Raw genomic sequence first — 27249 nt, 5'->3', positions numbered from 1 at the left:
AGTATTTGTTCTTCTGTTAATTATACACTTCAAGCACTGACCTTAAATTATATATTTTGGGAAGGCTTTGAAGGTGTACGTTAACTGTGAGATGTTTTTTCATTTAGCTGCACGTGCATGTCAAGAGAATTGTAAATTTGTGTGAAATCTATTTCTAGATTTAAAATCATAGAATGCCTTCCGTCATTTTCTGCAAAAGTGTGTGTGTGAAATTATATCTGCTGTAAAAAGAAAAGTGCAGAATTTCCATTCATTCTCTATCTGCTGCCAGACAACGTTTTAAAGGTTTTAAATGTGGTTTTCTGTTTTTAAGGTAATCAGTGTGCATTTATTTTTGGTCAGGACAGTTGTTTTTGTTTAGCTAACTGCTGTAAGCATCTATATGTCTAATAGTAGGTGCTGTAATATGATATAATTACTAGTCTTGCTTTGTTTATGAACTTTGGCTTATAAACATACAGGAGAAGGTTGGAAGATATCAACTGTAGGGATCAGTAGTGTTCATTCTGCTGCAGCATGGTTGGAGGTATTGCATGGCTGCCTGAGGGTGTGCTCTTCCAGACAAAGTTATGTTGTATGAACATATTACAGATTCCATTTGCTCCTAAATAAGCAACGTTTTAAGAGCAGCAATTAATCATACAACTGTGTACAGGGAGATGACTGTCCATCTCTGCTTTGCCCTCATGAGCCCCCATCTGGAGTACTGTGTCAAGGTCTGGGGCCCCCAATACAGAAAAGATGTGGCGCTATTCGAGAGTGTCCAGTGGAGGGCCATGCAGATGGTTGGAGGGCTGGAGCACCTCTCCTGCAATGACAGGCTGAGGGAGCTGGGTTTGTTCAGCCTGGAGAAGAGAATGCTGTGAGGAAATCTCATTGCTGCCTTCCAGTATTTACAAGGGGATCATATAAAGGAGGGGAATCAACTTTTCACTAGGGTAGTCAGTGATAGGACAAGGGGGAATGGTTTTAAGCTCAGGGAGGGAAGGTTCAGATTAGATATTGGGGAAGCTCTTTACTATGAGAGTGGTGAGGTGCTGGAACAGGCTGCCCAGAGAGGCTGTGGATGCCCTCTCCCCGGAGGTGTTCAAGACCAGGTTGGATGGGGCCCGAAGCAGCCTGGTCTAGTACCAGATCTGGACATTGGTGGACCTGCCTGCAGCATGGGGTTGAAACTTAATGATCCTCGGGATCTCTTACAACCCAAACCATTCTATAATTCCATTCTATGATTCTATGAGTCTTACTTTAATAACAGCTGATAATTCTTACTCCTCTAGGCTTTGATTATTTTAAAGTTGCAAGTATTCTGTGTCTCCAGAGCATAATGTGAGCTTATATTTTTCTGTTGGGATTTGTGTTCGCTCTTTAAAAACATCCTATCAGACAATTTCCCAGTCGAAATAAGGAACAGGTATGACACTAGTTCTACAGTGGCTTATGCTGCATAAGAAGCTTTTACCACTGTCCCACAGAGGTGTTTTACTGTCTGAAAACAAACCAAAACTGTTGTGGGTTTTTTTTTTTTTTTGAGTTGGGTTGATTTCTTTTCAGAAAAAAGAGTGTTAAACATTAGAGTTGGTAGAAAAAGGGGAGGGTGGAGTGTGTGGCTGTTTACAGGATGCCAATATGTTAGTTTGATTTCATTTGATCTATGTCCTAATTTGCATAGCGTAATATATGAGGATTTATGTAGACTCAGGTTTTTCTCTGCAGTGAGCAGGTGGAGTAAACTGTTAAAAATTGATAAATAAGGAAAAAATCTGATGATAGTGGAAGAATTTTTGACAAAATATATTATCGTTCTAGATTTGTAAGAAGTCCTTCACTCGCAGACCTCATTTAGAAGAGCATATGATCCTTCATTCTCAGGATAAACCATTTAAGTGTACCTACTGTGAAGAGCACTTTAAATCCCGATTTGCAAGACTGAAACATCAAGAAAAATTCCATCTCGGTATAGAAACCTCCTTCTGACATGTAAACAATAGATTTAAAGTAAAACTTCCTCCACCATTGTATGTCCTGATCAGTTTGGTTTCTAATTCATCCGCCCCTTTCTTTTCCTTCTCTTTTGGATTTTATTTTTTTTAACTTTCCGTTCAGCTGTCTTTTTGAGATGTTGTATTGTATCTACATCATATCTATTGGGGGGAGGATTAAGTTTACTTCTGTGTTTTAAAAGTGTTTTGTGTATATTGGTTCTCGGCTGTGGAGTCAGATTCTCCCTGAAGTTTTCCAGAGACCTTCCTCTTACTACCAGATATTTACACCAGCTAGGAACTAGGGAATAGATGGTGATAGCAATGGGAATTTGGGTTTTGGAGCAGTTAAAGTGAGCTTAAATATTTTGACTAATCATTCTAATTTTTCCTTTACAGTCATGATACTTGCCAAAATAACTGTTATTAGGAATAAAGGGGTAATTCAAGGATGTTTAATTAAACTGCACTGACTGTACTAAACATCAGCGCTTTATTAGAAGAATTCTTTTCTTTGTTTTTTAAATTGATCAGGGTTTTTACGAGTCACTAATGTGTGTATCTTGTTTGGTTTAACTGACCAATAACAATACTATGTGTGTCTGTTTACCATTAGGGCCTTTTCCCTGTGACATTTGTGGGCGACAGTTTAATGATACAGGAAATCTGAAACGCCACATAGAATGTACTCACGGAGGAAAGAGAAAATGGACATGTTTCATCTGTGGGAAATCTGTTAGGGAACGGTAAGGAGGTGCATGACTGCTTGAATTTCTACATTACAGAAATACACAGCATAAGTTCTAGCTGTGACTTTTTAATGTAAAGGAAACCATTTCAGAGGGCTAGTGGGTCAAAACTCAGTGTAAGAGGCACAGGTAACACAATTTACTGATGACCAGTAACAACTGTGCGTAATGTAGTTATGGAGCAGAATTTTATTAAAGATGTTTTACCTGTCACCCACGTCAGTTAGGGATCCTGTATTTGCCAGAACATCTCGTGTTTGTTTGGGAAAGAGTTTTCTGCCATAGATCTCTTGGTAAATGCACTGATGAGGACAGGAAGGTCATGAGCACTGGTTAGAGGAATTGGACTTTTGCAAAGAGTTTCATGGAAGATGGAATAATAAACTGTAAAACCTTTGCTACTGTTTCTCTGAATGGAGAAGAATGTCGTTAGTTTGTCTGTTTGAAAAACTGAAGTTCCAAATGTTGACTAATAAATTCTATTTTTGTTCACATGTATAAGTAGCACGTAGTAGCAAATGCCATAAACTTTCAAATGCAGTGCAGTCTCTCAGTGCCTTGTTTTCACTAGAGAACCGTCGAAATTAAACACACATTTCTGCTCCAGGTATGTGAATTAAAAAATGTAGGTTTTCATTAGTTGTTATCATTGGTTCAGTGCAGGTATTAATCAGTGCAGTGTTCTGTGGAAGGATATCATCTTCAAACGTTTCCAAATAGTGGCTTACTTGGGTTCTGAAAACAGTCAGCTGATGTTTTTTTCATTTGAAAAAAGCAAACTTCATGTCAGTGAATAAGATTCTAGTGAGTTTTCCATAAAGAATATCTACTGAAAAGATCTAAGTTTATCTATACTGGAGCCTGTTTTCTTGATTTATTTTCTTATTTCAGTGTCTGATAAAGCTGCCTGGAGTAATTACAAGAAGAACATGTGTCCCTAACAGATTTTTGTGATGGTATATGTTATCTAGTACTTTAATCAGTAGGGTATACATGTGTTAAAACATTCTAATGTGATAATAAAATAGTAGACAAGCAGTAAAAGACACTCTTACAATTATATGAGGTTCAATTTGAACTGCAAGAGTTGTTTTTTTTTTTAAGTCAATATGTATTTATACACTTCAAGTTTCATTTAAGTTATGCAGTGCAGTTGAATATTGAAACATTACTGCTTTAATTAGAAATAACTTTTTTGTGTAAAACGTAGAATATCCTTGACTAATAACATTTTTAATAGGAACTGGTAATAGATAGAAGAATTTTCTTTTTTATTTAATTCATACCAGTTCTCATGCACTTTTAGTTTTTTGCTCTTTGCAAAGGCAATAGTAAAATAAACTTGCAAACATATGTACTTACCTATATACACAAAATAGCTCTGTACATTTAAACAAGCTCTGTGAGGAATTAAGTTAATAGATTTCCATGATCTGGATGCCCTTCCATTTTGATAATAAAGCGTAGAGATACGTAGTGACATATTACATAGGAGATGCTATCAAAATTGATGTTTTTTTTAAAGTATGTTGTCCAAGCGTATGTTGGGATGATGTTTTGTTTCTTTGGTGATATTGTGTCCAAACTCAGCTGCTTCAGCAAATTGTAGATGGGTACTATCTTTGGATGTATGCATGTGTTTATTTGCATAAATTGAGACAGTTATCTGGATATGTTTCGATCTATCAGAATTAAACTGAGAAAATGATGACTATTGTACTTCAAAGTGGCAGTGACATTGCTTAAATTGAATGCCTTTTTAAAACAGAACAACTTTGAAAGAGCATCTGAGAATTCACAGTGGAGAGAAGCCTCATCTTTGCAGTATTTGTGGGCAGAGTTTTCGTCACGGAAGCTCTTACAGGTACAGATTTTTATCAGATATAATGCTGAAGTGTCTCATTTGGTGATTTATTCACTTTGTCAGCATAATAATTTATACTGTGTTTTGATGTATTCTGAGAGCATTAGTACATGCTTTAATCATGCTTAAATTTTGAATATGCGTTAGTAATATGTGAGAAATCATTCATTTTTTAAAATATAAAACATTAGCGGTTTCAGCACAGAATCCTATATGAATTTTGCAGTAAAGTTGAGTTTCGTGTACTTGTGAAAACACTTGAATCTTTGTTAATCAGAGAGAAATTAAGTGGAGGAGTAAAATATTATGTTAAATTAATTTCAGACGTGAGAGTTGAGCTCTGTCCTCTGTTGCTTTCTCAGAGTCATTAAGAATATTTCAACTAAATGTTATTCCTGGTATTTGCGAGAAGCTTTAAAAAATGAATTTTCTGATAATTCTGCATTGAAGTAGCAGTACGGATTATATTAACAAAGTTGTGTTTGGTGGCCGTATGACTATAAATTTGCTACTCTTGAGCAGCGATGTGAAAGTAAATTTGTCTCCATTGTAATACAGACTTCACCTAAGAGTCCATCACGATGACAAAAGATATGAATGTGAAGAATGTGGGAAAACATTTATTCGGCATGACCATCTGACAAAACACAAAAAAATACACTCAGGTAGGCATGTGCTTTGAAGATAGTCTCAGAAACAGCTATTTTCAACTGAGCGTATTACGAATTTTCTTCAGTGAATATCTTTGTGGTGGTTTTGACCAAGTACTTTTAAGGTCTGCTTCAGTAGGGTTAACCTTACGTGTTTTCAAAGTTTATATGCTAAATGTTTCCTCCATGTTAACCTAGAAAGCCAGGGGACAGTCAAAAACATGTAACACCGAATTGCTTTAAACTATAATAATATTAAAAAAAGCAAAAGTGAAAAAGGAGGATTTTTTTTTTAATGAGTTCAGATTTCTTTTTTTTAATAGCAATTTTGTGAAACTTTAATACCACATCAAAGAAGAAGCTGTCACAGTCTCTATCATAGTTTGTACGCTGATCACTTTAATGTAAAAGCATCAAATAGGTGTTTCTAAAGTTCTCTGTTATGGAGAAAGAGGAAGAAAGGAAAGTGGTGGTTGTCAGCCCTGAGAACAGCCAGATAGAGATATCTTCCTTGTCTGAAGGAAAAAATAAAAATAAAAACATCTCCCGGTTGTACTGAGTCTGGAAAGGTTACAGAATGTATAGGTAGAGCAAAAATTCACTAGGCGCTTTCTTAAAACAGAGTCCAAAGGAAACATGGCCTTCTACTAGGCAAAATACTTCATAGGCAGCATGAAAATATGAAAGTGATCAGAGTCCAAGCTTCCTGAGCCTTTTCTTTGAAGGACGGCTTCTTTTTTAGCGTTCAAAATCATAATGTTTGCTATAAAATAAAGAAATCTTTTTGAAAACTCAAAAAAAAAAAAATCCTCTTTTCTACTCTATTTGCTTTTTCCCCCTCTAGAAAGTTACATTCTTTGACTGTCCACACTCCTCCTACTTACATGAGAAGAAACATTCTGCCACTATTTGGAAGATCTCAAGATGACTAAAAAGAATCAAGATTCTTTTAAGCAGCAGAATAAAAGAAAAAGGTAACTATGTAAATCAGGATAATAACATAAATGCTGTGAAGCAGTTCTAAGTTCTAAAAATCAGTGGCTGAAAATACGTTTAAATAAACTTTTGTAGCCTCTGAGTTACTGAATATACTACGTTTCTGACTGTAAAGAAGAGAGTAGATTCCTAGTCATTCGTTTGTATCTCTTGTACAGTGAGGGTCTGGTGAAGTGTCCCTTAACTCATGAAAATAAATTTGTATTTAGGAATGAGGATAAGGTCAGTTTTACCATTTCTTGTTCATGAGTATAAATCTTTGCTCTGATAGAAATACCCTACTTTTTGACCTTTGTTCTTTGATAACAGATAATCCTTTGGTATAAAAATCAAGGAAGGTATGGAAGAGTTTGGTGTGGATCTAGTCTATTTGTTACGATTACAACTCTTGGACAGTTAATAAGTTCCAGAAGGTTTAACCAAAATGTATTGAATTTTGCCTTTGAAGGTGAAAAAGCACACCAGTGTGAAGAATGTGGGAAATGTTTTGGCCGTAGAGATCACCTCACTGTTCATTATAAAAGTGTTCATCTAGGAGAAAAAGTTTGGCAGAAGTAAGTGTTGGCAATTCTAATAACTGCATAAACACATCTGTAACGTAATTGGTTTTGTTACGACTTGCATGTTCATACAGAACTGTAGTTATCTGTGTGTCTGTTATGTCAGTTACCTTTGTCCTTGGTAAAGATACCATTAAGTTTGAAATGGATATCGGAAAATTGCCTTTGCAATTGAAGCGAGTTCTTTTCTTTGTAGTGTAATAAAGTTTTTTTGTTTTTTTTTTTAAATCAAATTATAATTCCATAGAAGTCTATCAGATAATTTCTGTCTTGGTGTTGTTCTAAATGAATTGTTTGTTGTAATATTTCTTAATATCACATACTAATTAAGAGTAAATTATTAGACATCATTTAAGCACTATAATAACTTCCACTCTTACCTATTTAAGAAGCTGGAAGTAGATTGTTGATTCTGAAAGGAGGTAGATACTTTGAAAATGTTGGTAGCTCTATACATTTAAAGTGCAGCAGGGTTTTTAAATTATTGAGTTCCAAATATGAGCTTTTCAGAGATGTCCAAGTAAACTGAAATTATTTGTTTTTCAAATAACGTGTTTCAACTGCCTGTACTCAACACTGTGTGGAAGCCTTTATGTCTGTGTTGGAAGCACAGTAAATTATCCTATCATTTTATGCTTTTTTTATGGGGAGTTTTCTGGTCTTTTTTTGTTTTTCTTGGTAGCCTGTAGGCTGAACCATTCCGAATAATTAATTTATGGCATAATTGTACCAGAGTGAGAGCCGTGAGTGGGTGTTAGTCAAAAATGGTACTGAAGGACGTATTTGGGAAAAGGAAACAAGTTTTAGTAGTCTTTGCTCCTTGGATGTTAGTTGTCAATCCCACAGAGAATATGAGTTTTAGTTTGGGAAAACTAATTGGCTTTATTGTCACACAGATGATGGAAAATATGAATATAATATGAATATGAGGAAGTTTGGGAACTTGGATTTCCGTCTGTTTTGCAGTTAAAAGACTTCAGAAAGGACTGTGCACATAGTTCTATTTCAAAACTACTAACAGTAAAGCTATCTAACATGAAATATATTTTTTTCTTTAAAGATATAAAGCAACATTTCACCAATGTGAAGTCTGTAAGAAAGTTTTTAAAGGAAAATCAAGTTTGGAAATGCATTTTAGGACACATTCAGGTAAAAAACAAAAATGCATGGGAACTTATTTTTATACTTCAAAATTGATGATATTATTTACTACAATTGTTAAGCATTCAGAGTAAGAGGAGCAGGATGCTGCCAGACTTACTTTACGTCATGTATGTTGGCTCTCTCTGAGTGCTGCCTTCTGAATATGTTTGTGGTACGTCTCCACACCCAGACCACCTAATCAGTTTAGGGGTACAGAGAATACTGTGTTTCAACTGGTAATCTGAACAAGGATCTGAAACCCATTTGGAAGGGTTTATGTCTTCAGAGAAAGTCACTGTCCTTTCAGAATGTGAAGTATAAACTAAACTTATTTAATAGTGGTGCTACAACTGTTGAAAGACAGGTTTTTTGTTGTTGTTTTTTTTCTTTCATAGTTTGCTTTATATTCTGATTGTTTTTATGACAGAAATCCCAAGTACTGGGAGAAGGGTTTGCCAGTATAACTTGCAAACTTTCAGGGGCTCCCTTGATTCCTGAACATATGCTCTTTGTTTTCAGTGCGCTCATTTTATGCTGGGTTCCTATGCTATGTACAGTTTATCTATTTATGTATAAGGTGGAGTTATTCAGAGTCAATTATCTTCACATTTTTTCTTTGCTTCTTTATAGGTGAGAAACCATACAAATGTCAAATCTGTAATCAGTCTTTTAGAATTAAGAAAACATTAACAAAGCACATGGTTATTCATTCAGACGCTCGACCATTTAATTGCCAACACTGCAATGCAACATTTAAGCGAAAAGACAAGCTGAAATACCATATTGATCATGTACACGGAACAAAGGCAGCGGAAGAGGCACTGACATCTTCTTCAGAAGAAAAACTAGTCTCTTTACCAGTACAGTACACTTCCGATGACAAAGTTTATCAAACTGAGGCTAAGCAGTATGTGGAACAGTCCAAAACATATCAGTCGGAAGCCAAAACTTTGTTACAGAATGTATCTACAGAAGTATGTGTGCCGGTGACTTTGGTACCGGTTCAGATGCCTGATCCTCAAGCTGATCTAGTACAGCATACTACTCAGTCACATGGCATTCTTCCTACACAGCATGAGCAGGCAGATTATCAACGTGCGACAGATCTGTCATTTCTAGAGAAATACACTCTTACTCCACAGCCTGCAAATATTGTTCATCCTGTAAGACCTGAGCAAATGTTGGATCCTAGAGACCAGTCATATCTTGGAACCTTACTGGGGCTGGATACAGCTCCTACTGTACAGAACATTTCAAACAACGAACATTCGTGATCAGAGCATAACATTCCACCTAATTTACTAAGCCATTAGCCAACAGGAGGCTGATATGGCAATTAAGATTTATATTTTGTATTTTATTTGGACTCGTGAGTCTTCTGCATAGTTTTTGGGAAAACAGGTTTGTTTACATGATATTTGAACATTTAGGCACACTGATGTATACAGAGAGTGTTTCTTGTGATTTTAAGAGTTTATAAAATATTATAGATGGTCTTTTAAAAATTATGCTCTGAAATATCTTTTAAGGATAGTTGCTGAGAAAATGTAATTATGTATCTGCCTATTAATTTAAATTTTTTTTTGCCTTTCAGCATCTCACTGAGTTAAAGTTATAAGTGTAATAGAAAGCATACTGGAAGAAAAAGGATTGTATCAAATTCATTAGAAATGGTAAGCGTAGGCAGTAACACAAAACACAAACTTCAAATCATGTTTCTCATGTAAATTAAAATTGAATCCTCAGGCATCTTTGGAGAGTTTTTAAATTTCTAAAGATTCTGGAGCCAAGTTAATGGAGGGAGCTAGATAATTCTGGAAAGTGATTTAGATATTTCAAGAACACAAAACAGGGAACTGTAAAGAACACCGGAAGTATAATTAGGCTACCTACGTTTGGTCTGTTACTTTTTCCTTGGTCTTAATATTGACTTATGTATGAAGATTTAGACAATACTTTTGTCTAAATTTCTGCCATATGCAATGTTAGCCATATGCAATTTTAGTATATGTTTTTTTTTTCAGTCATGTTTGTTTTCTAAAGTGTGTCCCATACTCGTAAGTTTGAAAGAAATGTCATGTAGCCTATAGACAGTGATAAAGAATTGGCATGATTTATCCTTGTTAGAGCATCAGTTGTACCAGGATCCCCCTTAGCATGTTCATTTTCAAGTTATCTGTGATGAACAAATGTAAAGACAGTTACTTCCAGTACAGCACTCAACTGTTTTCTTTAAAAAAGAAATAAGCACCAATCTTAAATCTTTTGTGAGTTGCTAGCGATTTTTTTTTCCACCGTCTTGCGTTGTTTATAAAGCAAAATCAAGCTCTAGAGAGTATTCTATGTCTTCAGTTATTTTTAGCTTTTTCTTTACTAGAAGTAAGGTTAAAAAAAATAACCTATTTTTAATTATAAAGTCTAGTGTAATTTACCATGAAATCTAGTATAATTTAAGATCATTAAGCTTTCTATTTTAAGCCTAATTTAAGTTTTTCTTCTTTGTTTGTATTGTGAAAATTATGCCAAAGATGATATTGGATATCATTTTATTACCTTCATTATTGCTCACAAGAATTACAGTCTAAGGTAAATTTTTCCCCAGCCTCCCCAGTAATCTGCTATTATTAAATTATTAGATTAAAGTATCTTTAAAGTGGGAAACTGGATCTATATGAATTATCGCTAACTGTTGGTTTTTTCCAGTGACCTGAACACAACCAATCTGTGTTGAAAAGCTCTTTTATCATCCCTTTTCTGTGAACTGTAAACACCGAACCTTTTAAATCCTATTTAAATACTTTGGTGTGAGATTATTTTAGTTCCCATTTACTTCAGTGTTGAGCAGTTTGCAGGAGAGGGGCCAGAGCTGCCTGAATGTTCATACTTTGAAGCTTGTGCCCTATCGGATTCTTAACACACCAAAGATTTCTGTTAGCTGTTAAGTAGTGGCAGAGTTACAGTATTTTAAGTGTTACCGATACTTAAATAGGACTTAGCCAAAGAAGCACAATAAAAGTCCTAAACTTTAAGAAGTTCAGTTTTTGAAACAGGACTATGTATGTTTAACTGTTCTATGTTTGTATCTCTAAAGTAAAATTTAGAGCTGTGCTCTGGGAATGTTCAGACTGACATGCTGTAAATATATCTGGTAAGAATCTGAATACTAGCAAATATACAGCAATAATGAGGCCTTTGAATGCCACCTTCTGAAAGGACACTATCAAGTACTATACTTCCTGCTTTCTAACTCCACCTTTATCTCCTTTCCTAAGCAAACCATTTTTCATCTTTACACTCCATGACATGGAAACTACTGTTTTATCTGTAGTTTTCAAGTTTATATGTACGTGTCATATTACCATGTGTTGTGAAACATGAGTTCCATCATTTGTAATTGTACGATTAAAAGTAAACTGACATCAGTTGGGTCAGTGCAGTTCTCAGAATTAGAAGCCTGTTTATTATTTCTTGTCTCTTCTGGCCTAGTATAGAAGTAGGTATTGTAGGATTTCGATAAAACAATGACTTAAAATTGGTTGGTAACTAATTTGTTTTCTTTTGAAGTCCAGTTCTTTGGCAAGGCATTCTAGTAAAATAGTAGAAGAGAATTTAGAGCACATTTACTTGATAATGTCCTTTTAATTTTTTTTTGTTTTTTTTTTTTTGTGATTGTGCCTTTTACGTATATTCTGATAATGGCTTTTTTCTGTGATTAGTTGAATATTCAGAAGGAGTTAAGGTCAATATCTTCTGAAGGGCTTCATGTTTTTGGATGCCCAACAAGGAACAGATAATAAAAAGGACTTAATTTTCAGGAAAAAATGAGCTCTATCTTCACTGTTTGGACGGCCAGAAATACTAGTCATTCCTGGAAAAAAACAAAACAAAACAATATACTAGTTATACTAGACATTCTTTTGTTTGCAGATAATCAGACTAGTTAATGTTTTAACCTGCTGGTCAGGCTGATCATTGCCAGTTGACAGTGAGTAAAAATAGGAAATATTACATAGTTTTTATTTTTAATATCATTAGTTGTAACTCTTACGGCTTTACATCTATTCATGTAAAGCTGTGTAAATTTTATGGACTGGTACTTCATTTGGTGGGTGGAAGTAGCTGATCTCTAGTGGCAGATGGTTCCTTTTGAGAGTTCTGGAGTTGAAGGACAGAACTCTGAAGCTCACATCTGTGTGGGTCAAAACTCCTTAGGTGTCTAGTACCTCCATTTTAATATGTGTGTGTACTCTTAACCTTAGTCATATCCTATTGACCTGGAGAGCATTTTTACAATACAAGCTGTCTTGTATCTGGCAGTAATTGATTCAGTTGACTGTTAATTGCCAAAGAAGGAAGCAGGTCTCTCAAAATGTCTAAAGAATGATGAGTGGCACATTGAAAGATGTTGGTCTTTTCCACGTCCTGACCTTTGGGGAGAGGGATTGGACTCCACATTGGTGCTCCAAACTTCTACGTAGTTCTGAGAACTTACTGCACTCATTCTGTAAACACTGAATTATGTGCATTTTACTAGACAAATTTAGTAATTTTTAGCTGTTGGCTGGATTGCTGTCCTTTCCTTAAATTGATTTGTCTGTTCAGTTTTATTTATTTATATTGAAATTTACTGCTTGAGCACTGACACTTTTCCTACAGAGGTATCGTTGTCATGGCTTGTTTTTTTTTCTGAACATCAGTAATTGTAATGGTGATGATACATCTTCTGTAAGGTTCTGGTTTCCTTAAAATATTTAGTGCTACTTCAGTCCGCATTGTTATTTGTGTAGCTATTTTTAAAGATGGGTCAGGCCAAAATACTACTGCAAAAGATGGACTTTCTGTCATTAAAGAGCTAAGCTTATTTTTCATAGTAATAAATATGAAAGAGTATTTGGAACACTGAGGAATGACTCTTCAGTTCAATTAAAAAATGATAATAATTATATCAGTGTAGGATCTCGCACAAAGAAAAATGACTGAATTCTGAGAAGGTTATTGGTGGTGGTTTGTTTGTTTTGCCCCTTGAAAACAACTGCAAAAAATGTTTTTTTTTTCCTGTGTTGAGCATACACACGTACTAGATTGCACTCTGCAGACAGTACATTTATCATAGTGCATTAATGCATTGTCCCTTTTTTTTTTTAAACTTTATCATCTCACAGTGATTCGCTTGTTTCATCGTATGCATCAAAGAAGAAACTTGCAGAACGTAGTGCAGGGCAGTCACTGCGTTAAGCCCATAGCGATCCTTCACGTGGTTTGTAAGAAATGGTTTGGTATAAAGGGATTTGAAGCATTAGATGACACTTTTTTTTTTTTTTTTAATTCCCCGGTACCATTTTGCTCATGTTTAAATGTTGGTCCTTTTATATGAAACAATAAGGTGAAAGAAACTCAATATTTTGTCACTGGTATATGAAATACTGTGTTTTAAATGTGGTCTGTATAGGTTGGTAATTTAGATGGAAGTCTTTAAAGTTGTCTTTTTAGGAGAAATTCTTTGCTGTAAGGAAAAGTTAGAAAGTGTACTGTAAATGTAGGGGTACTCAGTCCAACGTGTAATTTTGTTTGTTATGGAAAAGTTCTTTTGTCTTAACATTGCTCGCTTCACAGGGCTTCTTGCAGTGGTGCTCGCTCTGTTTTGCTTTCTGCCTTTTCACTTTGAGCAGCGTAGGAGCACACTATGGAAACAATGCTCCGTGTGTCTTTTTACTTTTACAACTCCTGAAAGATAAGCAAAGATGAGGCAACATTTTTGTCACTCTTGTGTGTGTTACTTTTTATTTTAAAATATTTTGTAAATTAAATTTATTTAAAAAAAAAAAAAAAGCTTTGCTTCTGTGTGTTTGTTTTGAGGAAGCGCGGATACTTTAATGTAGTGTCTTGTTGATTGATTTCTGTTACCGTCTCATTTTTAATTAACCCCTGTCGCTGGGTCCGTCCGTCCGCCCGCCCCGCGCCCACGAGGCGGCGCCCTGAGGAGCCTCCCTCGCGCCGCGCTGACCGGCGCTGTCCGCCGTTTAAATAAAACGCCCGGCGCTCATTGGCGGAGCGGCGGGAAGGGCGGCGATTGGCTGAGGCGCCGGATTTGAACCGGCGGGCGGAGGTGCGGCGGTTGGGGCGGCGGCGCAGCGCGGCGTTCCGTTCCCGGCTGCGAGAGGAGCTGCGGCCCGGTCCCGCTGTGTGACCCGCGCAGGGCATGGCCGCGAGCTCGTTCCCCGAAGCGGCGGCTTGGCAGCTGAGCCCCGCCGCGAACCCCCGGAGGCGGCGCTGGGCCGTACCGCGGCCCGAGGATGACTCCGACGAGGAGCCCGCCGTGCTGGTCCTCAGCCACTTCTCGCGGCCGCCGTACCTCAGCTTCGGCAGTCTGCGCGTCGGCTCCTCGCGCACCCGGCGCCTGGGGATCGACAACCCCAACGCGGAGCGTGTCGAGGTGCTCGTCGATCGCTTCCCGGCCTCCGCCAGGGGCTTCAGCCTTGAGCGCCGCTGCTTCTCTGTGGAGGTACGGGGCTGCGGGGGGCGCGCGGGGCTCCGAGCCGTGCTCGCGGGCGGCTGCAGGCGGAGGGGGCCGGGCTTCTCTTCACAGGAGCCTCCTCCGGTCGGCGTGAGGTGCTCCTGCGAGTTGTGGAATCGTGCTGCCCAGGGAGGAGCTGCTTTTCCGACTCGCCGTAGAATAGGTTCGATGGGCAGGGGTCTTAAGGAGCATCTAGTTTGGATCTGCCTGCCGTCTGCAGGGTTGCCAGCCACTAGCTCGGGCTGCCCAGGGCCCCGTCCAACCTCGAACAGCTCCAGGGATGGGATATCCACTGCTTCCCTGGGCAGCCTGTGCCAGGGCCCCACTATAATTCTATGTTAGGATGTATTCTGTCTGTAAGATGCACAGGTAGTTGATTTCTGAGAATGTGGCTTTTAAGACAGAAACAGTAATCATAGAATCACCAAGGCTGGAAAAGACCTGTAAGGTCATCACGTCCAACTGTACACCTACCACTAATGTTTCCTCACTAAACCATATCCTTTAGTACCACATCTAAAAGTTTCTTGAACTCCTCCTGGGATGGTGACTCTACCACCACCCTGGTCAGTCTGTTCCAGTACCTGCCCACTCTGTGGATCTTTGTGAAGGAAGGAGGTAGCTCTCTGAAGATCACCTGCAACAAGGAGCTTGCAAAAGCAGACTGAAGTCCTGCTGTGAAGTATTTAAAAGATCCTGTTGAAATTAATAACTATTAACTATTCATAGAATCATAGAATGGCCTGGTTGAAAAGGACCATAATGATAATCAAGTTTCAACCCTCTGCCATGTACAGAGTCACCAGCCTCCGGATCAGGCTGCCCAGAGCCACATCCAGCCTGGCCTTGAATGCCTCCAGGGATGGGGCATCCACAGCCTCCTTAGGCAACCTGTTCCAGTGTGTCACCACCCTCTGAGTGAAAAACTTCCCCCTAATATCTAACCTAAATGTTCTCTGTCTCCATTTAAAACCATTCCTCCTTGTCCTATAGCTGTTCACCCTCGTAAACATCCATTCCCTCTCCTGTTTATAGGTTCCCTTTAAGTATTGGAAGGCTGCAATGAGGTCTCCCTGAGGCCTTCTCTAAGCTAAATGTGTACTGTTCCCTCAACCTTTCTTCATATGAGAGGTGCTCCAGCCCTCTGATCATCTTAGTGGTCCTCCTCTGGATCCATTCCAAGAGCTTTGCATCTTTCTTGTACTTCAGGCCTGGATGCAGTACTGCAGATAGGGCCTCACAGAAGCTAGTGAGAAAGACAATCATCTCCGTTTCCCTGCTGGCCACCCCTTTTTTAATGCAGCCCAGAAGAGAGTTGGCCTTACAGTCTGCAAGTGCATGCTGCTGGCTCATGTCCAGCTTCCCGTCTACCAGGACCCCCATGTCCTTCTCCGCAGGGCTGCTCTCAAGGACTTCTTCACCCAGTTTGTATAAACACCTGGGATTGCCCCAGCCCCCTCATTAGGTTCACGTGTGCCCACTTTTCCACCTTGTTCAGGTCCCTCTGGATGGCTTCTCTTCCTTCCAATGTATCAACTGCATTTCTCTTCTTGGTGTTATCCGCAAACTTGCTGAGGGTGCTCTCGATGCCATCGTCTGTGTCATTGATGAAGATGTTGAAGAGCGCTGGTCCCAAGACTGATCCTTGAGGGACACCGCTTGTGACTGGCCTCTACCCTGACATAGAACCACTGATGACAACTCTTTGGCTGCGACTAGCCAGCCAATTCCTAATCCATTGACCAGTTCATTCTTCAAATCCACACCACTCCAATTTAGAGAGAAGGATGTGGTGAGGGACCATGTCGGAGGTTTTGCGTAAGTCCAGATAGATGACATCCATCGCCCTTCCTCTGTCCATTGATGCAGTCACTCCATCATAGAAGGCCACCAGATTGGACAGGCATGATCTGCCCTTGGTGAAGCCATGCTGTCTGTCTCATATCATCCGTTTATCCCTTGTATACCTTAACGTGTCTTCCAGGAGGATCTGCTCCGTGATCTTCCCAGGCACAGAGGTGAGGCTCACAAGCCTGTAGTTCCCCTGGTCTTCCTTTCTATCTTTCTTAAAAATGGGAGTAATGTTTCCCTTTTTCCAGTCACCAGGGACTTCACTGGACAGCCATGATTTTTTCAGATATGATGGACAGCTGCTCGGCAACCACATCAGCCATACTGTTGACAGATCTTGCAGTATAAGCATGTGTTGAATTAGTGTGTTTTCCAGAAACGGATCGCTTAAAGAGGCAGAACTCAAATGCTCTAAAGATTGGTAGCTTTCACACTGTTTTTGAATTTGACAGTGGTATAAAAATGTTTTGATCTGTTTGTATTGAGACCTGCAGAGTGTAGAAGTGATTTAGTAGGGCACTCTGCATGAAAAATCTTTACAGCATACACAGAGCTCTGTGACTTTCTTGTTTATTTGCAGATCAGACCCTCAGTGTCTTCACTTTTACTCTATGAACTTCTCTGTGCAATCGTATCTCCGCAGATCATTTGACTAAAAAAAATGATGATTGTGTTCACATTCAGCTAAGGTCCTGAAACTTAGCCTCAGATTACAAGTCTAAATGGCATTCTCTGAAAGTGACCTTTTTAGATTAATATGTGCAAAAAAATCAAGTAATCTCTTCCACCTACCTTTACCCTAGTCTTATACTTTGTACTGTGTGGTATGTTTATATTGTTCTTGCTTGCTTTCCATTATAATTTCTTGAAGAATTTTATGCTTCTTGAGTAAAATGACATTTTTGGTTGTTTGTTTAAATTAATATAATGAAGGGTGAGGAACTGACATTTAGCGATGGATTACCACTTCATAGTGCCAGAGTATGCATTTCTTCTGTATTCTGCTTCTCATTTGGTTTGATTATTCTTATATTTGATGATAAAAAAGTTTACATAAGCGCTATACATTAAACGTTTCTTTCCTTTAGTCAGGACAAAGAATATTTGTTTATGTAACATGGACCCCGTCAGAAGAAGGCAAGGTCAGAGAGCTGGTAACGTTTGTTGTCAATGGCATTGTAAAGCATCAGGCTGTGCTTCTGGGTGTTGCTGAACAACCTCTGAAAAAAAAGGTGAGTACATTTTTATTGTTTTATCTAATTTCATTACTTTAACGTAGCTGAAACGTACTGTTTTCATTAGTCAAAATTCAATGAAGGATTAAAAATTCTTAATTGTTATTTGTGGGAGGGCACATTATATATCATTTTTTTCAGCAGGTTTGAAAAATAGGTACTGGTGTATTACTGTTTAGAGAATAAAATGTGACCCCCCCAAAAAAAATCCCCTATTTTCAATCATGGAAATAAGTTATAGTGAATTCTGGACTAAATGTGTTGACTTTACCACCTTTTTTGAACTATCACCTTGTTGGTACTTTTAGTATGGTGAGTATTTAGATGCTTATTTTATGGCAATCACAAAAAAGTTTTGATTGGAAGTGGTGAAAATTTTCTGACCTTCTGCTAAAGGAGAGCTTTAGTCTAGCTTGTGCAATGCCTTGCCAAGTCGAGCCTTGAGTGTTTGCAGAGAGGGAGATTGTAGCTCTACTGTGGCCATCCTATTCCTATGTTTAAACTGTATTCATCATGAAGATACATGTTTTACCTACACGTATATATAAACAGATTCAATCTTCCTCATAAGCAACTTGTGTCTGCTGCCTCTTACTGTACTACCGTAGGTTCTTACCACAGAATCATAGAAATGTCTTGAGATAGAAGCGACCTTAAAGAGCATCTAGCTCCGATCTTCCTGCCATGTGCAGGGTTGCCAGCCACCGGCTCAGACTGCCCAGGGCCCCATTCAGCCTGGCCTTAAATGCTTCCAGGGATGGGGCTTTCACAGCTTCTGTAATACCTACTTCTTAGCTGTTAGAAAACTACAAGTAGATCCCTCAAGCTTTCTTCTTGCTAGCCTAAATGTTCCCCTTTTGTCATATGCCTGTGTCATATGTGTTATATGCCTTGGTATTCTTTTTCATAATTTTAAACTTAGAAAGAATGTACTAATGTTCACTTCTATGTCTAAATGTATGCAGAAAGCCAGCATACTAAAATTTATTTATGGTTCTTTTTCAGAAGAGTCTTTGGGATACTATTAAAAAGAAGAACAGTTCAGAAACATCTGTTTCAAGGAAAATTAATAAAAGAAATTCAAAAGTTAAAAATGTTAATAAAACCTTTCAAGTTTCCCAGGAGGCAGATAGACTGAGAAGCCCACTTCAATCATGTGAAAATCAGAATGCAATGCAAAATACTACATCGCCAGTAAATGAGTCTCCTGTTGGTTCAGAAAATAAATTGCCCATCTCTCCTATTGCACCAGTGCTAGAGGAACTTCGTACTACTGCTTGCACACCACTTTCAATGAGGAGATCTACTACATTCTCAGATATTGCTGCTGCTGTAAATGAGGGGTTGTTGCCTGTAATGGACAGCCACAACTTCAATAAATCACTTGATGACCACAATGAATTGAAATCTGGAAGTGCATACAGTTCTTCTGGATTAGGAAAACCACCGATTTCAAATGATGAAGTAATTCTCAATTGCACGCTCTCACCTGTTTGCACTCCAGAACATTCATCATCTGTGCCCTTTTTAAGTACAAGGAGATTTTTAAGTCCTGATACTTTTGTAAATGACGTTTATCAAGTTGATGGAGATATAGAGCCATCCTTTCCAATTCTGTCACCTGATCAATTTGTGAAAGACATGCAATTGTATATGCAATTGAAGACTCCCAAACCCGAGGCAGCTTTAATATCTTCTACTACAAAGACTTATGTCGTGAAGGAATGTGCTCCCTCAAAATGGAAAAAAAATGGAGACAGACAGACAAAAACACAGGTTCACATAGAACATGTGTTAAATGAAGCCTTTGAGGTGCATAGCGTAGATTCACAAGTGCTTCATCATAACAAATCTGAAGAAAATCACTTCGGTTGTCCTATACAGGAATTTCAAACACGTTCTTCTCAGATAGAACAACCAAAAAAGCGCCCAGTTCTGTCTGCCACTGTCATCAAAAATAAGCCCAATGCTGATGAGAGGAAAAAGATGGAAATGCTTCAGCCCAAATCTAAGAAATGCCTTAATAGCGCAATAATGACGTGTGAAAATATGGTGCCATTATACACAAAGGCTGAAATATCCGAACACCTTCCAGTCATAGGTCCAGTTTCAGCTGGAAATAAGTGTCCCAGTGACAAAGTAAGCTCATCTACTGAATCTACTTCTTTGTGTCGTAAGAGGAAAAATGAATTATCTATGGAAAAAAATAGAGTTGTAGGCTCAGTGCACGTGGAAGAAGTGGAAAGAAAAAGAGCTCTTACATCCAGCATGGACAATAAAACGCATGCTACCGTGAAACTGTCAGCCTTCAAACATACAACCCGAGAGAGAATAGGGCAGAACAAGAAAGCTGGTGAGCTGTACTTTCATTTATCACTTTTGGAAAATGCTTTTGTTTATAAAATTTGTATAGCAAACGGAACTGTCTAGCAACAGTCAAGGATATTTCGTTTCTCTGAAATGTGGGTCTTTGTAATTTCTTTCTTAGAAATTATCTGCATTGTACAAATCTGAAAACTAGATCTGAATTTTGATTATACTATTAGATTCAAATTTACTTCATTCTTTTCTAAATCTTGGAAATGACAGAAACAGAAACAATATCTGGCAATTCCTGAGCACGGTAATTCAAATTTACTAGAAACTTGCTCACTACGCAATGTTGCTGTTAGGTGTACATTTACCAATGTGAAATTTGAATCCCTTTCTGCTGTCATGCATTTTCAAATAGTTCCTAAGTCTTATTTGTGCTGCCTGTTTTTTTACTGTCTGCATTGAGTATGATATAAGCTTTCTGTAGATCTTCCTACCTCTGCAGTTTACCAATACTTTGTTGCTTGAAGATCAGAACAAGCTGAATTCTTGTGTTTCACTGTGTTCTTATGGTTTCAAATGTTCCATTCCCAAATATGTTTAGGAATACGAGAGTGGTAACTAAAAGAAGCATTTCATTTGAGAATCTTCCTGCAGTCTCTGTAATATAACTACCAGGAAAAAAATTATCATGGCTTTGAGATTAAAATAGCATGTACTGTTTTCTTCAATTCTTCAGATGAACCATTCTGTAATCTGGATTTGGTTTGGGGCTTTCAGTAATGTGGTTTGAGTTCAGGCTCCTTAAGACAGTCAATATAAAAATTTCCATAAAAAGCAATGCTACCCATCAGATTATTTCTATTCATCCACAAGTGTAATTGTAGATGACATCATTTTTGAACTATGTTCTTTTTAGCACTGTTTCTTTCAAAATCTAACCTGTTATTTTAATTACATGTAGATAGTGTAGTAGGTGCTGTTTATAGGCTTCACAAAGAACAATCATATTTTACTATAAAGTTACCTTTGCAACCAGCCTCAGAATAATCCACATTAAACCTAATTTTCTTATTAACAATCAAAATATGCTTAAAACTTATGAGAATAACAGGAGAGGTTGGAATAAGCACAAAAAAAACCACTTCAGCTAAACATATTGACATAGTCTTATCTTTTTTGCTTCCGAGATAACATCTTATAGTTGGGTGTAAGCCAGGAACCAAAGTTCATTTGCAGCATGATACTTCTTTTAATCCTTCATTTGATGTCAGCATGACAAAAAGTTTGCTCTGAAAGTGTTTGTTTTCATATGTTCAGAAAATCTAGGTCTATTAACCCTAGGTCACTTCATCTGTCAAAGCTCTATCAGAATCCATTAGGATCAATTTTAACAGTACATTTCTTTGATGTTCTGAAGAACTGTGAAATAAAATCATTCTTATGTGCTCTTACCTGTTCTTCCCTTATTGATTGTAGACTAGATAATCTGCTTAACTTTCTTCATCATCAAGAGATTACTGCTATCTTATAGGGGTTGATAGGAAATTACTCCAGTTCTGTGTTGTTACAAGAATTACGAATCCTAATATGATAAGTTTCACTGACATTTTTTATTGATATTCGTGTGCTCTTTTTAGGTTCTTCCCTTCAGAAAGCATCAAAAACTACCAATAGAATTAACAAGCCCGTTGCTGGATTGGCTCAGTCTCACCTGACATTTGTGAAACCACTGAAAACAGGTAAAGAGAATTCTGATATTCAGTAAATCCATTTCCACTGAACTGATTGCTCAATTACTGTTGCTGTTGCTTGTAGTTGAGACCTAACTGGGTAGAGTTGGGATGAAATAGAAGATTGTACGCACAATTAAATAACTAGTAGAAAATATTGTACCTTTCATGATGCATCTCATAGGAAACCTGTTGTAACACATGGCCCTTTCCTCCTGTTTTGAATACAAGAAGTAAATGTAAAAAGGTGCTTTATGGGTATGTTCCCTGCCAACTGGTGGTAATCAGTGAATTGCTTTTTCCACATCTGATAAAATTTTAATAGAACAGAATACCTAAGAAGAGAAATCTTCCCACGAACATGTATTGATTTAGCAAATCTGGTCTAATAAGTTGATCTGGCCAGAAAAAATGTATGTATAAAATGGTTGTTCCTGGAGGTAATACAACTCAACTGGATTTTGTCCTGAGATATGTGCCAAAAACGACCTGTGTTCCAGAAATCATGTCTTTGTCATAGTGGTCTGACTTTATCCATGTTTTGTGGCTGAAATTTATCTACTGGTGGCTGATTCACAAGTCACTGGAGATTCTGAAAACCTAGTTTTTTTCTGCTGTAGTGCTAGATGGAGGGTCAGACATTAATCTTTTCCACAACTTGCTTGTCATACATTTCAAGAACTGCTATTCTTTAAATACTGATTGAAGGAGAGACTTGACTTTTTGATTTTATTTATTTCTTTTAAGTCATTCCTAGGCACCCAATGCCTTTTGCTGCTCAAAACATGTTTTATGATGAACGTTGGAAGGAGAAGCAACAACGAGGTTTCACTTGGTGGTTAAATTTTGTGCTTACCCCTGATGACTTCAGTGTAAAAACAAACACCTCACAAGGTAAGTGCAGCATTTTCACTTTTAATACTCTCAAATGTTTTGTTCGTATCAACGAATATCATAACACTAGTCTTACTTGTCATTTTACTTTGTATTACATTAGCTCTTATATAAAGAGTAGATCTTGTTATTTCACAGTTCTTATATTTACCTGCATTTTAAACAGTAAATGCAGCTGCTCTTATCTTGGGAGAAGAGAACCGTCATAAAACCAGTGTTCCTAAAGCACCAACAAAAGAGGAAGCATCTCTAAAAGCATATACTGCTCGTCGTAGACTGAACAAGTTACGTCGGGATGCTTGTCGTCTGTTTACAACTGAAACAATGGTGAAAGCTATTAAGAAGCTGGAAGTTGAGATTGAAACTCGACGTTTGCTAGTTCGTCGAGACAGGCATCTTTGGAAAGATGTAGGTAAGAATACTATAAATTTTCCTACTCTCCTTTTTTGTGAGTAGGGAAATGATTGCTCATAATATTAGTTGATTTAAACTAAAAGCAATTGTTAGTACATTTTTCTATAACGTGAAGTATTTCCTGAATGTAATATCACAAAATGGTCTTTTGCAGGAGAGAGGCAGAAAGTCCTTAACTGGCTTTTATCTTACAATCCCTTGTGGCTGCGTATAGGTCTGGAGGTAAGTGTAGAACTTACGATCTGCAATAAAAATATTTAGAAAATCTAGCAAGCTTTCTAGAAGAGAATGTTTCAGGTTTCTCTTTTATTTTCTGTTTTATTAGTCCAAGTAGGTTTGATTAAGTTATAGCATGTTTACTTTCCCTTTGCTTTATTATAACCAACTTGCATTAAAAGTTGTTTACTACAAAGGAAGATATTTAATCAAGGAAAGTTGAACTAATTACAGAAGAGCAGGTTGCAGTTAGTTTCACTCCTCTGCGAGTTATAGGAAGATGAATCTTTCTTCAGGGAGCTCCTCATTGATTTCATTAAATGCAAATTATCAAACATGTTTTTATATAAGATAGAATGTTCTGAAATTTCCTTTGGTTTTAACTTTTACTCACTGTTAAAAAATGATTCTTAGAGACTAACTACCACTTGCTATTACAGAATTTCAGTACTATTTCCATATGATATTCACAAGAGCATATAGCATTTAAAGTCATTTTTAACGGTTCTGTTTTTTTTCTTCTTTCCTTCATATTAGACTGTTTATGGGGAACTGATAACTTTGGAGAGCAATAGTGATTTTATGGGTTTGGCAGTATTTATTCTTAATCGCTTGCTTTGGAACCCTGACATTGCAGCTGAATATAGACATCCCACTGTGCCTCACCTTTACCGAGAAGGTAACTAGTATTTCCAAAAATAGACCATCTTAGCAATTAATTTTTGAACTGCCTCTTAATTGGTTCTATCATTTTAGGTCATGAAGAAGCCTTGTCGAAATTTACACTGAAAAAATTGCTGTTGTTAGTTTGCTTTCTGGATCGTGCTAAACAGTCCAGATTGATTGGCCATGACCCTTGCCTCTTTTGTAAGGATGCAGAATTCAAGGTAAGAGAGGGATGATTTGATGTCTCTGTCGAGCATTGTTCTACATATGAACATTCTGTGACTGAACGTATGTTTGTTTTTTCTTAACATCATGTATTTTTCTATAATGAGTCTTGGCTGTTCGTGCTTGTGCTTTTACCTGAACATTGTCAGTGCATGACCTCATGGTTACAAAAAAGATTTCCTAAGAACATTTTGTGTTGGTTCTTTAGGAAGGACTCTGTTATGTTGCATTACCTTGCTTCCCTTTCTAAAGCTAAGCTTTTGCAGTGCTCTTAAGTATTGCTCTAGCGTACTGTACTGTAGCTGGTCTTAAACCAGTTTGTGGGTTTCCTGATTTTTCTTCTGTTCTTTTGCTGTGATAAGGGAATATGCAACATTTGTCATATAGACTCTAACAAATGTCTTTACTACGTTTAATTTCCTGTACTTTTGTAATGCGCAGACAAGCTGTGAAAGACATTTATCTTTTTAAATATTTGTATCTAACGTATATCTTATTTGTTTGTTTTAAGACAAGTAAAGACATCCTACTGGCGATTTCTCGTGACTTCCTGAGTGGTGAAGGTGATCTTTCCCGCCATCTTGGTTTCTTGGGACTACCTGTCAGCCATATTCAAACTCCACTTGACGAATTTGATTTTGCTGTAACAAATCTGGCTGTGGACCTACAGTGTGGCATTCGTCTTGTGTACGTTGATACAGTGTTATTTTGAACCGTTCATTTTCCTTATAAAATACCTCATTTGAGCTAAGTTAAGGTATTAAACTGTGAAATTCCCTTTGTTAGGAGAACGATGGAACTGCTAACCAACGATTGGAATCTTTCAAAACAGCTGAGAGTTCCGGCAATTAGTCGTCTACAGAAGATGCATAATGTTGATATTGTTCTCGGTGTTCTTAAAAAGCGAGGAATTCACTTGAAAGATGAAAGTGGTAAGGCCTAGAAATCAGTTATTCTTAGCCCATTGCAGAACTAGTGCATGTTTTATTTCTTTGTTTTATTCAATAGGTGCTTCAATTGACTGTAGGGATATTGTGGACAGACACAGGGAACGAACATTAGCTCTGCTGTGGAAAATTGTCTTTGCTTTCCAGGTATTACTTCTTTGTGTTTGTGGGTTTTTTTACTAATTGCAGGTGAAAGGTAATGAAGATGTCAGTCCTTTAGCAACTATTTGTTGTCTGTGTAGGCAGATCGTAGAACTATTTACACTGTAAATTCTAAGTGTCATAGAAATGTTACCTAATAGCCCTAACTGTATATTTTAGCATTTTTATGCATGCTTTTTTTCTTGTATACAGTCATAAAAGTTTTTGGAGGAAAAAACCACACAGATACTTCTGAGCGTATGATGTTAGGCTGCCAGAATTGATAGTTAGGCTAAAATAACTTTGGTTTCCAAAAGCTGGTAAGCGCTTATTAACTGGAAAGTGGAAGTGGAGAATCGAATTTTGAATTAGCTTCTGAGGTTAGTCTGACAGGCAGTATAGATTATTTAATGAGGTTGTAAACATTCTTCACTACTGTCTTCTGCCTGCTTCATTGCCCAACTCGAGCACCCACTTCTGCTAAACTGCTCTGTAACCTTTTGCCATGAAAAGAGAGAGCGTGGGTTTAAGTTCTTTGCTTGAAGTAGTTGGTAGTGGATGTTGCCACCTATGTTGGCAAGTCCATATTAATCACTACTGACTTAGTGTGGCAGGTAGTGAGAGTAGTTTCTCTTTCTTTAAAAGGCAATACCTAAAACTTCTGCATCCAGCTGTTTTAATGATGACATAAATAAATTCTTTTTTTTTTTGTCTTCCATAATAGGTGGATATTCTTCTTAATGTGGAACAGTTAAAAGAAGAAATCAAATTTTTAAAGAATGCACATAAGATAAAAATGCAGCTGGGTGCTCTCAAGCTTTTTTCAAGTTGTTGCAGAATACAAGAAGATAACAGTAGTAGCCCCGCACCTCAAAGTCACGGTGAAAATGTGAAGCTGCTGATGGCATGGGTTAATGCTGTTTGTGGATTTTACAATATGAAGGTAAAATGCTTATTCTTTAGAGAGCAGAATTCTTTAAGCTATCAGATAATGTCGTTACAGGCAATACTAATTAGTTTTAAATATCCTTCTCAACTTTATATGATCTGATTGGAAATAACCATCTTTCTGTAGATTGACCTGCAGCTCTCCTTTTTAAAAAACACGAGCGAAAGCATATTGCCTCCTAGCTAGTCTCATGCATAAAAATGCCTTTTAGAAATATAACATTTAGTTGCAGTGGGTTTTTTTGTTGTTATCTTCTGTTGTTTTTTTTTTAAATGAGTATTCATTCTAAAAGTATTTGTGCATAAATTTTTTACTGTTCATAGTAACTGTGAGAATTAAACTAATGTTTAGGCCAAGAAGGATTCTTCTCTTCGGAGATGTCTGTTTAGAAGGACTATGTTACCAGTTGTTCTCTCTGAGAAGCCCTGTTAAGACGTTTGTCTTCAGTCAGAATGCTGTCACAGCTGATAATCTTTCTGAAGGGCAAATTATAGTCTTTGAAGCTCATGCAAGTTCATACCTGATTTCTGCACTGAAGACCTACATGAGAGCAATCTGGAGAAATTTCCAGAGATCCTTCTGTAGAAACAGTGCTTTCTTTTTCAAGCGTTTCCCTTGAAGTTTCACTGTACAGTAATTTACACTTGTTGCAGGTTTCTTACAGCTATATGACAATGCGTAGTGAATGTTCAAAGGGAGCAATAGTTTCTGTTCAAAATAAGCGATCAGAATTCATGTCTGATCTAGTGCCTGATGTACTGCTTGGCGACCCTGACCACAGCAAGGTGTTGGAACTAGATGATCTTTATGGTCCTTCTAATCTAGGCCATTCTATGATTGATTACTTTGAAAAGTACAAGATATAAACTGGGTATAGGATTTTCTATCTATTAAATAGTATTGAAAAATCAAGGAAACTGTATCTTACTGTATTTTATTAAACAGGTGGAAAATTTCACAGTCTGTTTCTCAGATGGAAGAGTACTGTGTCATTTAATTCATCATTACCACCCGTGTTATGTGCCTTTGGAAGCTGTGTGCCAGCGTACAACTCAAACAGTAGAGTGCTCAAGAACTCATAAGGTGGGACTAAATTGTTCCTCCTCATCCTCTTCGGAGTCTGATACTTCTCTAAATGTTACGGAAGGACCATTTGACCAAGGTAAGTTACTTAATGTTCAGAAGCACTTGTTAAAATCCATTACTC

General features: G+C 37.5%; 2 protein-coding genes across 6 annotated transcripts in view; both read left to right on the top strand.

The window, feature by feature from the left end:
• Window positions 1-13714, top strand: part of ZBTB41 (zinc finger and BTB domain containing 41) — a 46161-nt gene extending 32447 nt beyond the window's left edge. For 3 of the 4 annotated variants that reach the window (XM_090146144.1, XM_031595801.2, XM_090146143.1), the window contains exons 5-11: window positions 1810-1957; window positions 2599-2728; window positions 4500-4595; window positions 5154-5260; window positions 6690-6795; window positions 7862-7950; window positions 8575-13714. In XM_090146144.1, coding sequence (XP_090002270.1) covers window positions 1810-1957; window positions 2599-2728; window positions 4500-4595; window positions 5154-5260; window positions 6690-6795; window positions 7862-7950; window positions 8575-9218 — 1320 coding nt within the window. In that variant the 3' untranslated portion in view covers window positions 9219-13714. The remainder of the gene's footprint in view (window positions 1-1809; window positions 1958-2598; window positions 2729-4499; window positions 4596-5153; window positions 5261-6689; window positions 6796-7861; window positions 7951-8574) is intronic. The other variant, XR_016469126.1, reaches the window with a different exon arrangement.
• A 335-nt stretch (window positions 13715-14049) lies between these two features.
• ASPM (assembly factor for spindle microtubules) overlaps window positions 14050-27249 on the top strand; it is a 31380-nt gene continuing 18180 nt past the window's right edge. For both annotated transcript variants that reach the window (XM_090146138.1, XM_090146139.1), the window contains exons 1-14: window positions 14050-14446; window positions 17398-17541; window positions 18550-19897; window positions 21498-21599; window positions 22338-22484; window positions 22651-22896; window positions 23053-23120; window positions 23652-23793; window positions 23871-24001; window positions 24517-24692; window positions 24792-24937; window positions 25014-25099; window positions 25818-26036; window positions 26988-27204. In XM_090146138.1, coding sequence (XP_090002264.1) covers window positions 14144-14446; window positions 17398-17541; window positions 18550-19897; window positions 21498-21599; window positions 22338-22484; window positions 22651-22896; window positions 23053-23120; window positions 23652-23793; window positions 23871-24001; window positions 24517-24692; window positions 24792-24937; window positions 25014-25099; window positions 25818-26036; window positions 26988-27204 — 3475 coding nt within the window. In that variant the 5' untranslated portion in view covers window positions 14050-14143. The remainder of the gene's footprint in view (window positions 14447-17397; window positions 17542-18549; window positions 19898-21497; window positions 21600-22337; window positions 22485-22650; window positions 22897-23052; window positions 23121-23651; window positions 23794-23870; window positions 24002-24516; window positions 24693-24791; window positions 24938-25013; window positions 25100-25817; window positions 26037-26987; window positions 27205-27249) is intronic.

The sequence above is a fragment of the Phasianus colchicus genome, chromosome 9, assembly GCF_987193195.1.
Source record: "Phasianus colchicus chromosome 9, bPhaCol1.hap1.1, whole genome shotgun sequence".
In the NCBI taxonomy this organism is placed as follows: Eukaryota; Metazoa; Chordata; class Aves; order Galliformes; family Phasianidae; genus Phasianus; species Phasianus colchicus.
This window is presented reverse-complemented; position numbering and strand designations above follow the sequence as displayed.